This window comes from Scyliorhinus canicula, chromosome 8 (assembly GCF_902713615.1).
Source record: "Scyliorhinus canicula chromosome 8, sScyCan1.1, whole genome shotgun sequence".
Classification (NCBI taxonomy): domain Eukaryota; kingdom Metazoa; phylum Chordata; class Chondrichthyes; order Carcharhiniformes; family Scyliorhinidae; genus Scyliorhinus; species Scyliorhinus canicula.
In genome coordinates this window covers 148,566,550-148,582,426 of record NC_052153.1, presented here as the reverse complement: position 1 = coordinate 148,582,426, position 15,877 = coordinate 148,566,550, and the positions used below count along the sequence as shown (strand labels likewise).

At 41.2% G+C, this 15,877-nt stretch overlaps 1 protein-coding gene across 5 annotated transcripts in view; it reads left to right on the top strand.

The window, feature by feature from the left end:
• LOC119970564 (zinc finger FYVE domain-containing protein 16-like) overlaps nt 1-7,487 on the top strand; it is a 125,577-nt gene extending 118,090 nt beyond the window's left edge. For all 5 annotated transcript variants that reach the window (XM_038805393.1, XM_038805395.1, XM_038805396.1 and 2 more), the window contains 2 exons: nt 1,711-1,887; nt 5,144-7,487. In XM_038805393.1, the coding sequence (XP_038661321.1) occupies nt 1,711-1,887; nt 5,144-5,311 (345 nt within the window). In that variant the 3' untranslated portion in view covers nt 5,312-7,487. The remainder of the gene's footprint in view (nt 1-1,710; nt 1,888-5,143) is intronic.
• The last annotated feature ends 8,390 nt before the right edge of the window (nt 7,488-15,877 follow it).

The following is a 15,877-nucleotide window of genomic DNA, read 5'->3' as shown; positions in this document are numbered from 1 at the left end:
TCATACCTTGTACACCTTTGTCAAATGTCCCCTCAATTTCCTTTGCTCTGAAGAGAATGCCCCATCTTCTCCAACCTACCCTTATAGTTAAAATTCAAAGAACAATATAGCACAGGAACAGGGCCGTAGGCCCTCCAGGCCTGTGCCGGTCATGATACCACCCTTGGCCAAAACCCTCAGCACTTCCTTGTGCTGTATTCCTCTATACCCATCCTATCCATGTATTTGTCGAGATGCCTTTTGACCACCGTTAATATATCTGCTTCCACAAGCTCCCCTGGCAACGCGTTCCACGCATTCACCATCCTCTGTGTAAAATAAACTGCCTCGCACATATCTAAACCTGCCCCACAGACTTCAAACCTGCCCCCTCGTGACTGACCCCTCCACCCTTGGAAAGAGTGCCTGTCCATCTACTCTATCCATGCCCCTCATAATTTTGTCGACCTCTATCAGGTCACCCCTCAACCTCTGTTGTTCTAATGAAAACAGTCCAAGTCTATTCAGCCTCGCCGTGTAGCTAACACCCCCATACCAGGCAACATCCTGGTAAACCTCCTCTGCACCCTCTCCAAAACCTCCACATCCTTCTGGTAGTGTGGCGACCAGAATTGTGGGCAATATTCCAAATGCAGCCGTACCAAGGTTTTATACAACTGTAGCATGACTTGCCAGTTTTTATATTCGATGCCCTGTCCAATGAAGGCAAATATTCCATATGCTTTCTTGACTACCTTGTCCACTTGTGTTGCCACTTTCAAAGATCTGTGGACCTGTACGCCCAGATCTCTGACTTTCTATATTCCGAAGAGTTTTGCCATTTACGATATATTTCCCCTCTGTTAGACCTACCAAAATTCATAACCTCACATTTGTCTGGATTAAACTCCATTTGCCATTTCTCTGCCCATGTTTCCAACCCATCTATGTCTTGCTATATCCTCTGACAATCCTCAAAACCATCTGCCACTCCACCAACTTTAGTGTCATCCGCGAACTTACTAATCAGACCAGCTACATTTTCCTCCAAATCGTTTATGTATACTATAAACAACAGAGGCCCCAGCACAGATCCATGTGGAACACCAATAGTCACAAACTTCCATTCAGAAAAACACCCTTCTACTGCTACCCATTGTCTTCTGTGACTGAGCCAGCTCTGTATCCATCTGGCCACCTCACCTCTGATCCCGTGTCACTATCTTTTGTGTAAGTCTGCCATGAGGCACCTTGTTAAAGGCTTTACTGAAGTCCATGTGAACAACATCCACCACCCTCCCCATATCAATCATCTTTGTCGCCTTCCCAAAATCTTCTTGATCACTTTGCTGCTATAACTGCTGTGGTGGCACGGTGCTTAGCAGTGCAGCCTCACAATGCCAGGGACCATGTTCAATTCTGGCCTTGGGTGACTTCTCCTCGTGTCTGCTTAGGTTTCCTCCAGGTGCCCTGGTTTTCTCCCACTGTTAAAAGATGTGCAGGTTAGGTGGGGTTATGGGATAGGGTGGGGCAGTGGCCTAGGTAGGGTGCTCTTTCAGACGGTTGGTGCAGGTTCAATGGGCTGAATGGCCGCCTTCTGCACTGTAGGATTTAATGGTATTCTAGTATATTTTATGAAACTGGAGGTGTCACTTTTGGAAAATATACAGTGTTTTGAGACAAATAATAACCCTGATCATTAACTTGAAAATGCATTGATTATTATTCTAGGTATTCTATTTGCAAAGAAATCATGATCCTCTTAGTCCTACTGTTCCAGCTGTACAGAGTGAACTGACTGAGCAGATTGCCAATGCATGCTGTGCTGCATTGTGCCCTCACCTAAAGGTCTTGAAAGAAATTGGAATAAATAAGCTGAGCCTCAGGGTCTCTTTAGAAACTGACAAGGTAAAGATGACAAAAAACATATAACTGTATTTTTTAACAAATCCTTCCATTTTCTGCATGCACATTAATGGCACAACTTGTCACCTGACTTTCAATCTTAATTATGTAAAAAATATCTTTATCACAAAAGTATGATATTGAGTTTGAATATGTTTTGTGTTGCTGCAGTACATACTGTTAGAATACTTCAGCATATTTGATTCATGTCTCTTCCCTCATTCCCTCCCTCACCTTTTTTTTGGTCTTCAATACAATGTGCTTCCCCGTGTACTTTTAGTACTCCTACAGTGCCATTAGAGCTGTGCCACATTTGGTCAAGTAGGCTTTGGGTCAAAAACTGGAACACAAAAGAACAAAATTAGGAAGAGTATCAGCTTATGAAAATTGTCCACGGATCATTTTTGACCTTGCAATGTGTACAGTTTAGATTTACTACAATCATACTTGGGCCAACATGTGTGGTTGTGCAAGCACAGGAATGTCAAGGGACCAAAATGCATCAACCTACATGAGGACTTCCTGGTTCTGCGCAGTCGTACAGTTTACAGGGAATATTGACCTGGATTGCAAGGGGTAAACTACGAGAAGTAAATATGGTGTATTCCTGGAATTCCAAGGGGTGCTTTGATCAAAGTTTTTAAGGTATTAAGAGCAACTTGGGAGAAACTATTTCTACTGGTTGGGGAGTCTAAGACTCTGGAGCATCGGCTGAAAGTTAGATTGAAGTTGGGGAACCTTTCAAAGGGTGGTAGACTTGTGGAACTCTTTCACAAATGGGAGCACTGGATTAGTTGCTAATGTTAAAACTGAGATTGATTGATTTTTGTTAGAGAGTGGTATTGAGGGATATGGGCAAAGATGGATATGTGGAGTTAGGTAATAGATCAGTTATGGTCTGAATGAATGGATGAGCAGGTTTAATGGGCTAAATGGCAGAGTCCTATTCCTGTTTTTCCTTTTATCCATTTTGGAAAAAAGTCATGGATTAGCTTTTAGTACTAATGAATTGATTACGTGAAAGGAATAGTGCACAGCCTCTTTGACAGGTTTAGTTGATTTTCAGGGCCCTGAGATAAAGGTTTTTTTTAACTTCATTTATGGGTTGTGGCCGTCGCTGGTTAGGCCAGTATTTATTGCCCATCCCTAGTTGCCCTTGAAAACGTGGTGGTGAGTTGCCTTCTTCAACCGCTGCAGTCCTTGAGATGTAGGTACACTCACTATGCTGTTAGGGAGGGACTTCTAGGATGTTGCAACAGTGAAGGAATAGCGATATATTTCCAAGTCAGGGTGGTGAGTGACTTGGAGGGGAACCTCCAGGTGGTGGGGTCCCCAGGTATGTACTGCTCTTGCCCTTCTAGATGATAATGGCCATGGGTTTGGAAGGTGCTGTCTAAGGAACCTTGGTGAGTTACTGGAGTGCATCTTGTAGATGGTACACACGGCTGCCACTGTTCTTTGGTGGTGGAGGGTTTGAATGTTTGTGGAAGGGGGAGCAATCAAGCGGGCTGCTTTGTCCTGGATGGTGTTGAGCATCCTTGAGTGTTGTTTGATCTGCACTCATCCAGGCAAGTGGAGAGTATTCCATTACATTTCTGACTTGTGCTGTGTAGATGGTGGACAGGCTTTGGGGTGTTAGGAGGTGAGTTACTCGCCATAGGATTCCTGGCCTTTGACCTGCCCTGGTAGCCACTGATTAATATGGCTAGTCCAGTTCAATAGTTTCCTGTGATGGGATATATGAGTACTTGCAAGGTAAATGCAAAAGAAGAAATTCATTTGATTTCTTAACTCATTCACCCAGTACCAATCTACAGCCTGCTGCCCCCACCTGCCCAAACATTGATTACTCAAGTGATTTCGGGGATTTGTCCTCCACCACATTTATTTCACTCAATTCCACATCTTGATCATGGTGAAGAATTACTGACACTTGTCATAACCTTTGGTGTGCTGCTGTGTTTATTTTGAGGTAGCAATGGTTGATCGTTCTCATAGTCTTCTGGTTTCCCATCATCACAGATGACAGTCTGTAACCAATTCCATTCATTTTGGGTGGCATTGGGGAAAGCCAGAGTACATGTAACATGGCCCTGATAACATCCCAGATGCAGTGCCAAAGCTGGTTTTCCTGAAATCTCCCTGGCTAAGCTGGCATTTACTTGGTGATGTGGAAAATTGCCCATGACTCTGTCTTCAGAGAATTAATCCTTTTAATGTTTGGATTATTCTTCCATATAAGCGCTAAGGTCAAAATTACATCCTGAATAATGGAAAAAGCCTTGTTTCTTCAGGTTTTCTTTCAACTATATTGTTAAACACTAGGGGAACTCAATCTGATATTTCTTTATTTTTCCTTAGGGATTGAATGATACCTTTAAGTTTGGTATGAAGGCAGCACTATATTGTTGAAGCAAACTTCCCCATGTTCCATTGGATCTGTCCCAACTTCATTCTTAGTTTCTTCAATACCATTCATGGACTGCTTAAATTATTTTAGTTTCTACATTTTGTACTTTATACTTTGTATTCAATTTCATCTGCCACAGTTCAACATCTTTAACAATGACAGCAACTTGCATTTATATAATGCCCTTAACATGCTAGGCCACCCAAGGCACTTCACAGGAGTGTTATCAAAAAAGGTTTGACACCAAGCCACATAAAGAGACATTGGAATAGATGACAAAAGGCTTGGTGAAAATGCTAGGTTTTAAGGATCGTCTTGAAGTATGATAGAGCGGTTCGGAGAGAAATGAGTATATAGCCACTAATAGCAGTGTGTTAGAAAGTGGGGATGTACAAGAAACGAGAATTGGAGGAGTGCAGCAATTCCTTTGTGGTGTACGGCTAAAGAAGATTACAGGGATAGGGAGGAGTGCAGCCATGGGAGGAATTTGAACACAAACATGAGAGTTTTAAATTGGAGGTGTTGCTGGGTTGGGAGCCAATGTCGTTTAGTGAACACAGTGATGGGTGAACAAGACTTACTGCAATTTAGGATACAGGCGGCAGTTTCGGTTGAGCCGAAGTAGGATGGCAGTTCCAACCACTTAGATATTTTATTAAACTAATTTTCTTGGTTGTTCGAGATTTAACTAGTTTGTTTTGAGTTTCTGAAGCATTTGCTGAGGCAGTGGCCTAAGTGAATAGCCTACAAATAGCTAGATACATCAATGATGCAAATTTAAAAATAATACTTGGGGTTTCTCCAGATTTTAGCACATTTGATGTTCTTGTATTTATCTGTGTCTTACAGGTTGAATATCAAGCAGGATCAAGGGGCCAACTACTTCCACAACACTACATGAATGACCTGGATAGTGCATTAATCCCAGTAATCCACAGTGGGAGTTCTTATGCTAGCAGTGGTCCTCTAGAGATGGAATTATTCTTCTTCATTTTGGAAAGCCTTGTCTCAGGATGAAGGGAAGTAAAAATGTTATGAATCCCTTTTTTCACAGAATTTTCCTTCATTGCTGGAAAGATGTCCCGAAAAAAATTGAAGCTTTCCAGAATCTGTTTCAGTAACTTCACTAAAGAATACAATGATCAATATCGTGAGTTAACCTTTTCTCACAGGTGCTGTGCTAACAAGCACACATGGTTACAGGACAGTCTATCTTGTGAGGTGTGGTTTATTCGACAAAATGGTTGAGTTCCTGTTCCAAACCCATTTGTATCCTCACTCAGAATCTTGACATGAAATCTGCTTGCTCAAAGTTGGTGGAGCTCCAGAATTTGATGTCCCGTAGTGGATGTTACATGTACAACCAGAACCAGCAAATGGCTGGATTGCATTTCAAGTACAAAAAGTAAAGTAATGCAATTATTCCAAGTCCACAGGAACATATTGGCATCATTTAAATGCACTTTCATCAGTCCACTTAGTACAACCAAGTTCCAGTTCAATGTTGGAACTAATGCTGAGTAATAAGTTGGAAGATAAATTTGTGCAGCAGCAGTTAGCCTATCTTTAAAAAAAAAAGATTATATTTAATTCAAAATGTCCTCTGTTGTAACTGAGGGAGGTAGCATATGATGAGCTGGAAACAATTCTGCCACAAATGGGATTTGAGTCATTTTGCACGGGATTCTATGATCCTTAATGTTTCCTAGATGCTTGTGTCTAAAGATGGGTGAATAAGAAAGAAGGCAAACTAGTCTCTATTTTTTCCTCGCCCCTAAAGACTTGCACGGTAGTTTATTTTGTAAACTGATATTTGTGCACAGTCATGTGAAATGGTCAGAATTTTTGAGCTATTTCCCAAGGGATTTAGTGATTGAAAGATGATTCAGAGCTGCTCAATTAAATCTGGAAGAAAAGTGAGGAACACTGCAGAAACACATTTTTTCTTTTTACACAATATCCTGTGGTGGTTGGAAATGTTGGAGTTTAAAAAGCCCCTTTAGGCAATGCTCTTCATGTGTGTGAAATACCCAAGTTATGCTATAGCTGGCACCATTTTTATGGAGCGAATAAAGCAGTACATGAGGGCAATCTTTCAACTGTCATCTGAAAAATGGTGTCAATTACTGAGTTGTAGCCTTCTTCAACTCGGTAAAATAACACAAAATAATGTGGACATCTCTAGTAACAGTTTAGATATAAAAAAAAAAGTAGTCTCCTTGCCAGTATTACTTTAAAATAGATATCCCACCTGATGGTCCATCTAGTGAGCCATAACAACATGTGCTTTTGCATATTTCATGCATCTGATATTCCTATGTGAGGATATGAACCTGCAGAAATAATTAATTATGTTAATAAATTTTATGTATATTGACTAACTTTTTTTATAACAAATGGAAATTTTTCATACCCTTGTTTACAAAATTTTCACTATCTGAATATGCAGTAATACGCGACTTTATGACTGCGGCTTAAATTTTCACAAGTGCTTGAATCAATTGAAAACTTATTTCAAGCATACTTATCTTTCGTACTTTTTTATTAGTTTTATAAAATGGTGGTAAAAAGTATAGTTTCAAATAGAATATAATCAATTTGAGAACATTTATGGGATGTTAAATCAGCTTCACATTTTTGAGGTTTTGAACAGCTAATTTTGGAAAACAAAAGCAGGCAATACATGAGCTGTTAGGCACAGTCTCTATATCCTTAAGTCTAACTGGTATTTAGCTCGGTTAGAAATGTGCACTTTCCCTACCATAGGACCTGTGGATCTATATTCGTCCTTTGAGTCTCTGAAAAGTGTTAAAATGTATATTTGCCTAATTTCTTCTTGTAGGTTTTGTATTCAGTTAACTGTCTGTAGAATCACTAATTCTTGTCTTTCCAAATATAATGTTTTGCTTTTTACTGCCAATGCACGGGGAAAGATATGTCTGCACTTGCCATTCAAACCTGTTCAATGCTGTCTGCTTGAAAGGTTAAAGTAATAAAATATGCTCCGCACAATGGGTGCACAGGTAATTTTATTTCTGTATAAACAAAATCAAATTAGAGTGCCCTTGAATGTTCAGTTTTAAAACATGTCTATCTTTATTTTGTAAAATGATGAATCATTTGTTTCCTGCATATTTTTATTTATGTGTACCCATGTATATTTATGATGGAAAATAAATCACTAGAAAATTAAGGTGATCTAATTTAATTGTTGCCAACTTTTATAGTATTCAAATGGATAAGAATAAGCAGGTCAGAGGGAAATCCTGAAGACCTGACTCCCTGTAGCAGCAGGCAGATTAAGCTGGGTGAGAATCGCTGTAAAATCTTTAGGGATCAGATTTAATTTTAAATTCCATTGCATTATTAGTTCTCTGTGTATTCATTTTATGTTCTAGAATAGGCCTATTATCATGTTTCAAACTTCTGTACATTATAAAATATAGCTACAGATATGGTTTGTGATTACTAAGATTTGCTAGAGCCATCAAATGAGATTAAACAAATATGTTTAACATTTCACTTAAAATGTTACAACATTCTAAGAGCTTTCATTAAGCATCAAAAGTCAATTCACATCAAAATTGCTTATTTGCTGCAGGTGCAATAATAAATCATGATTTAACCCATTATAACTTTTTGAAACACATTAATTATGAGTAACTATGTGCTTTGAAAGCTTTACCTGTAGGTCACCTAATGTTAGTTTTCTAAGCCTTTTCAAGATATTTCAAGAATTCTTTTCATAGCGTTCTATTCACGTGTTTTTTTTTTAAAAATAGGTATGACCAGAAGAAATTCTACTGGAACATGTTTTTAAAAAAATACATTTAGAGTACCCAATTCAATTTTCCATTTAAGGGGCAATTTTGCATAGCCAATCCACCTAGCCTGCACATCTTTGGGTTGTGGGGGCGAAACCCACGCAAACACGAGGAGAATGTGCAAACTCCACACGGATAGTGACCCAGAGCCGGGATCGAACTTGGCACCTCGGTGCCGTGAGGCAGCAGTGCTAACCACTGCACCACAATGCTGCCCTTACTGGAACATGTTTTGCATACATTGGTGCGGGTGGATTTGGTCTATTTGGAAATTAATTTGGATCTTTTTTCCAGTCCTTTTGCTGCCTGTATAGATCAGACTGGAAGTCCAATTTGAAAAGAAAAATATTTGAGATTGATTCTCTTGCCACCAGAGATTGTGTAGTACTTGTGCCCCAAATAAATACATTGCCACATTGCCTCTTCTGGATAAGTAAATGAAAGGCAAAAAATTTGTACGTGATTGGCAGTCTGTCACTTCGTGAGTAAAGAAGACCTGTGATCCAGAAACCAACCGCAGTCAACTCCAAAAGGTGTTTCCAGTTATGTTTATTCAACCTCTCCTGCACAATTAAAAAACAATTTGAAAGTGAAAAGGCTGAAATTAATTTTTATATTTGAATAATAAAATTATATTGCAATCTTGTGCAATATTATGCATTTTGAAATAAATGATTTCTAAAGATATTTTCTGATGAGAGGGGAAAAAAGTCACCCTCCCTTAATGGATGGGGCTACTCAATAGTTTATAATTCCTTCACTAGAATGTGAGCTTCGCTGGCGAGACTAAAATTTAATGCCTATTCCTAATTGCTCTTGAGAAGGTGATTGTGGGCTGCCTTTTTGAACCCCTATAGACCATGTGTTGGAGGGAACACTCACATTGTTGTTACAAAGGGAGTTCCAGCATTATGACCCCGCAGCAGTGAATAAATGGCAAGATATTTCCAAGTCAGAATAGTGATTGGGGAACATATAGATAGTTGTGCTCCCATGCATCTACTGCAGTTGACCTAAGTGGTCAACTTAGGAACCTTGCTCATTGCTGCAGTGCATCATGTAGAACCGTCGGTACTCACTGCTGCTACTGTGCATCAGAGGTGGATGAGGTGCCAATCAAGCAGGCTGATTTGTTCTGGATACTGTCAAGCTTCTGTAATATTGGTGCTGCACTCATCCAGGTAAGTGAAGAGTATTCCAGATAGTGGACTTTGCGAATCAGTAGGTGAGTTACTGTCTGCAGAATGCCCAGGCTCTGACCTGCTCCAGTTCAGTTTCTTGTCAATGATAATCCCCAGGATGTTGATTGTTGGTGATTAGCAGTGGTAATGCCATTGGATGTCATGGGGAGATGGTTAGACTCACTCTTTTTGGAGATGGTCATTGCCCAGCACTCGTGTGGCAAGAATGTTACTTCCCACTTGTCTGCCCAAACCAGAATGTTGTCCAGGTCTTGCTGCATGTGGACATGCTTTATTACCGGAGGAGTTGCGAATGATGCTGAACATTGTGAAATCATCCGCGAATATCCATAATTCTAATCCTAATTCCCTTTGGATAGAGGGAACGTCATTGATGACGCATCTAAAGATGGTTGAGCCTAGAACACTACCCTTTGGAACAGCAATCTCCTTGAACTGAGATGATTGACTTCCTAGATATGACTCCAACCAATGGAGAGTCCACCCAATTTCCATTCACTCCAGTTTTGCTAGGGCTCCTTTATGCCACACAATCAAATGCTACCTTGATGTCAAGGGAAGTTACATTGCATCATCTTTCTTTTTGTCCACTTTTAGACCAAAGCTGAGATCCAGAGCTGAATGGCTCTGGCAAAACCCAAAAGGAACATCAGTGAAGAGGTTATGGCTGAGTAAATTCTGCTTAAAGCATAATAGCACTGTTGACGATATCTTCCATCATTTTACTGATAATTGAGAGTAGTCAGAGAGGCTGCAGTTGGCTGGTTTGGATTTGACCTGCTTTTTGTGAACAGAATATACCTGAGCAGTATATTGAGCACATTGCTCAATAAATGTCACTGTTATCGTTGTATTGGAACAGCTTGGGCTAGGGGCATGGCTAGTTCTGGAGCAGATGTCTTCAGTATTATTGCCGGAATGTTGTCAGGGCAAAAACGTTTGCAGTATCCAATGCCTTCAGCCATTTCTATATATCACGTGGAGTGAATTGAAATGGCTGAAGCCAGGCCTCTGATGCTGTGAAGCACAGTTTTATATAAATTTACCAATGGTCAGCAGGTAATCTTTCAGATCAGTTTTGTGGATGTGATGGATCTCATTCTTTGGGCGGCATGGTGGCGCAGTGGTTACAGCGCTGAAGACCCGGGTTCGATTCCGACCCCGGGTCACTGTCTGTGTGGAGTTTGCACATTTTCTCCATTTCTGCGTGGGTTTCACTCCCACGACCCAAAATGTGCAGGGTAGATGGATTGGCCACGCTAACTTGCCCTTTAATTGGAAAAAAATTATTAGCTACTCTGTTGAAATCTACTGTGCGGTTAAGTGTAGTCTCGAATACACTTTTACTCAGTAGAAATTTAAGCTACACGTCTCGGGTGTGAAATGAAATCTTTATAGTGTCTATTGAATATAATTGAGAGTTTGAAATCTTCTTGTGGTTACAAATCAAATGTTCTCAAGAAAGCCCCTGCAGAAGGCTTTAAGAGATATATAATTAACTTAGTGGCTTACAAACAAATTGAACTTCAAAATATAGTAATGGTTTCTTGCTCAAAACAAACAGCTTGCGTGGACTAAGAGTTAGAATAGAAATATGAAATAAGGATAGCGAGTAGGTAGATAAATGATGTAGAGTGATCCCGGAATGAAAACTGCTGCCTGGACCTCTATCTTTAAGAAAAATGTTATCAATCTATCTTCATCTATTCCTACCCTTGTAATGTGTTGATTGGCTTGGATGAGTCTCAAATGCATTTGATGGATGGGTAGTTGTCAATCATCAATGTGCAACAAAGATGTGACTATGTTGCATTTTGGATGTTTTTTGTGGGTTGGAATGTGAATTTTTATCAGATCTGCTTTTTGCTGACTGCTATACTATTCACGTTTTGAACAATGGGAGATTCATGTTAACATATGGTGCACATTTTGACCTTCATTGAATTGTTTTATTTGCTTCTAGTTAGGCTGCAAATGTTTCAAATCCATGCTTTTATTATTGCAAGCTATAGGCTTTTGTAATCTGAGGTTGTGTTTGCAGTCTTATGATGGAATTCATTTAAAAAATGAATGCTGACATGGGCTTTAGTATTTACATCAAAATGGCTAAATCAATGATCTTTTTACCTATCAGAATGAGCTAAATTGCCCTTTAATTGGAAAAAAATAATTGGGTACTCCAAATTTTTTTTAAAACAGGGGAGAAAATCTAATTCTGTAAGTCTACAGCACTTTTTTCAGCAAAACATGTGAATGATATCAGACCTTTTTTGTTAATGAATTTTTGCAAATAATTGAATTTATTTTTCATTTTAACAAAATTATTGATTTTGTGTTTTCTCATTTTCGTCATTTGGAGTCTTTTACAAGTCAGTGGCACTTCATTTCCCATTAGATACTGTTAGCGGAAGAAATTGTTATATATGTCAGGATTGGTATAATAAAGATGTCTAAAGTATTGTAATGGCACAGGGCAAGGGCAAACCAGCAGGCATGGGGTTAAACATATACCAAGGGAAAACCTGCAAGCAAGGGGTCAAAGTCACCCACATTGGAAATTATTTAATCATCTCACACAGAGCATCTGAATATGAAAAGGGAAACACAGGAGATCCAGTAGGTCTAAGGGATCCATTGTCCAACATATTCGTACCTCTTCCAGAAGATAAATATGTTAAGCACAAACCCATGAGATTGTAAGGCAACATTGTATTCTTTAATCATTTTCCCATTATGGGGACCAGAAAATATGCATACTGATCACTTTGTATTGCTCTGAATGATTCAGTGACGTCAATACCTGCTTTTGACTCCAAAGAACTTTAAATATATATGCATGTAATTCTGAGGACAGGCAGAGCTGACTTTTGCGAGCAATAGGATAGTCACAGAATCTATCTCTCCTGTGTGCGCACAGTTTTTCCGAATTAAACAAAGTTTTACCAACACCACGCGGCCGAGAACAGATTTTGAGGTTTTTCTTCCCTCCAACAGATACCCAGCTGAAGAATTGATATTTTAATCGGGGAAAGGAACCCCGTATTTTAAAACTGAGTTCTCAAATTCCAGCTCCTTGAGAGACGAGAAAAAACACTTTCAGGTTTGATAAACAACTAGGGGCTGGTTTAGCTCACTTGGCTAAATTGCTGGCTTTTAAAGCAGGCCAGCAGCATGGTTCGATTCCTGTACCAGCCTCCCCGGACAGGCGCCGGAATGTGGCGACTAGGGGCTTTTCACAGTAACTTCATTGAAGCCTACTCATGACAATAAGCGATTTTCATTTCATTTCAACTGAGTACACGTTGAGAGAATATGAAATTTTTTTTTAAACAACTACATTAGTTAAGTCACGTTCTCTATAAAAGCTGTATTGAAACTTTCATAACATCCTATATGTTCTTCAGATCACTTTGCTTCTGTGTCAGCATTCACCAAATTAGGCAGCACGATGGCACAGTGGTTTGGACTGCTGCCTCAGCGCCAGAGACGCAGATTCAATTCCAGCCTTGGGTGACTGTGTGGAGTTTGCACGTTATCCCTGTGTCTGCGTGCGTTTCCTCCAGATGCTCCAGTTTCCTCCCATAATCCAAAGATATGCAGGTTAGGCGGATTGGCCATGCTAAATTGCCCCTTAGTATCCAAAGATGTATGGTGTTGCAGGGATAGAGTAGTGGCATGGGTAGGGTCCGCTTTCAGTGGGTTGCAGATTTGATGGGCCGAATGGCCTCCTGCACTGTAGTGATTCTATGAAAGCAATTTGAAACTACTAAGGTGGGCATACACTAAGCACCTTTTCTCAGCAACATTCGTACTGGCAGAAACTAGTCTTTGTGATTACACTAACATGTAGATCAATGCTTATCAAATTTAAACAAGAAGTGGAATTTTCATAAATTTCAACTCCACTGAAGCTGCAAGATTCAGCTTTTCAGGTTGAGGCTTCATTTAAAAATGAATTAGCTGATGAGTTGCCATCTCTATTATTTCTACCACAGCTGGTAACTGGTGTGGCATAAGGACAACCTAACTGGTTAGGTATAGACAGTGAGACTTTTTCCCTCTCTTGTGAAGCTGTCCCAGTGCGACACTTCTGGGTTGTAGTTTCAACATCTGTTACAATGGCGACCACCACAGGACTACGGTGGACTGGAGTTTGTGACTTATCAGAGGGGGTGAGAGAAAGGAATAAAATGGAAGAGAGGATTTCCTATTCAAGAAAATTAACCTCACGAAACAGTGGGTAGTAGCGCACACTGGAGCTGAACAGCCAGCGGAAGCTGCAGCTGAGTGGACATAAAACAAAAACTGTGATAAGAAAGGAAGAAAAGGCAGTCTGGTTAGTGTGCTTATCACAGCAGGTGGCGGGCAGCACGGTGGCACAGTGGTTAGCATTGCTGCCTACGGCGCTGAGGACCCGGGTTCGAATCCCGGCTCTGGGTCACTGTCCGTGAGGAGTTTGCACATTCTCCCCGTGTCTGCGTGGGTTTCACCCCCACAACCCAAAAGATGTGCAGGATAGGTGGATTGGCCATGCTAAATTGCCCCTTAATTGGAAAAAATAATTGGGTACTCTAAATTTATTTTTTTTTAAATCACAGCAGGTGGCAAAAATGGAGAGGAAAATTAATAAACTGGAGAGCCAGCTTAGGGAATCTGAAGGGGATGCAGAAGCTAGGGCTAGGAATGAAGAGAGGCTCTGGGAGGGGTTATCTGAAGCCAGGCAGTTTATTCGGCAGGTAACTGAGTCGAACAGAAACACTCAGGAATATCTCCAAAGCCAGATAACAGGCAAAGGAGAGGGAGAGGAATTTCCAGGAACTCCACTTGCAGGGTACCAAAAGATACAAGGAGCTGGAGGGGAAGTTTAAAGACACAAAGCAGCTTACAGAGTAGCATGTAGTAAGCTGGGTGGTAGCGACCACAGACCTTGTCAGCTGAGGATCAAAAAGCTGGAAGAGGCTCTGTCCCCGGCAACGGGACGAATCTACCTCATCGGGTCGGGAGGGTCCCCAGGAGATGGAGGGCTTCAGACAGCAGATGATAACCCAGTGGCAAAGGGGGTTAGACCGCCACCTGAGGCGTTGGTAATGTGTCAGGGTCAGCAGGTGGGGTTCGGAGTGTCCAGGGAAGGACAGGTCCAAGGAGGGTCAGGAGAGCACCCTCGGTTGTTGGCATCTCCGTCATGTGTAGCACACCCAGAGGTGGGGTTACCGATCATGGTAGGGGAGCCGAAGTTAGGGGAACAAGGGGGGAAACAGCCCCATGTGGGACAGATGTGCCCGGTAAGGCTGCGCAAGTATGGTGCCTCTCCGGGTGCTCCGGTTTCCTCCCACAGTCCAAAGACGTGCAGGTTAGATGGATTGGCCATGATAAATTGCCCTTAGTGACGAAAAAGGTTAGGAGGCGTTATTGGGTTACGGGGAAAGGGTGGAAGTGAGGGCTTAAGTGTGTCGGTGCAGACTCGATGGGCCGAATGGCCTCCTTCTACACTATGTTCTACGTTCAAAATCTGTGCCAATGTTTTTTTTTAAACTATCCTGTTCCTGGTACATTCCTCCAGCTCACAGAAAACTCCCAATTAGTATAGATTGTTGAGGTTTGGGGTGGGTGAGTGAATATATCTGTGTTTGCAGGCGCTAAAGTAAATCTGTGTAAACTGTAAGAATTTTCGATGTACCATTTAGTCTCTTGTTTTACACACAGCATTTCAGAATCGGTGTTTGTGTGTGTGGGTTGTTGCCTGTTCTACTGTTAGTGTGATTAACACGCCTCCAATAAAGGACATGTCGCCAGGTGCCGTAAGAGACACCGTCACAAGTTATCAAGGTCAAGTTCAAAGCAATAAATCTAAACACCGATCAGTAAGTCCAAACAATTAGTGTTTATTATAACAAATATAATAAATACTCATGCACACGCTAAAAGACTAATACTTATTCCTACTATTAAACGACTAAATACTTATCTAGAAAGGAACAGGCAAGGTCAGGGGGGCAAGGCCTTCGTCCCGTTCTTGGTCTGCAACTTCTGGTTATTAAAGTCAGCAAGAGTATAAGCAATGCCTGGGTCACGTAGCGATCGTTGTTTTGGCACTTACTGATAGATGGCTGATGCTCAACGGCCGGTGATGAAAGACAGGATCTGGAGGCTGGAGTCGGAGGCCGGAGTCAGGATGCAACAGCCTAGGCCGGAGTCAGGAAGCAACAGACTGAATCATGTGTGGGACCTTCTTTTTATAGGTCCCAGGAGGTCCAGGCCCCCATGGGGCGGTTGCCTCATCGATTGGGTCTTTCCCGATCGATACGTTTTGAACTCCCCTATCCTGGGGTCGTTTCCCGATGGCTGGGGCGGTTCCTAGGGGTCATTGTTCTGGTTTCTCTGGCGCCATCCTGGCTGGGTAGCTATAGAAAAGTATCGATTGATACTTAAAATGTTTCTATTGTATCTGGGACTGGGCCGGTATCACCTCATTAGTATGTAGATCGCTTTCCTATTTGCACCTTTGGCTGAGTTTCTGCAACTGCCTTGACACCGGTTTTGTACGTGCAAAAATGCTA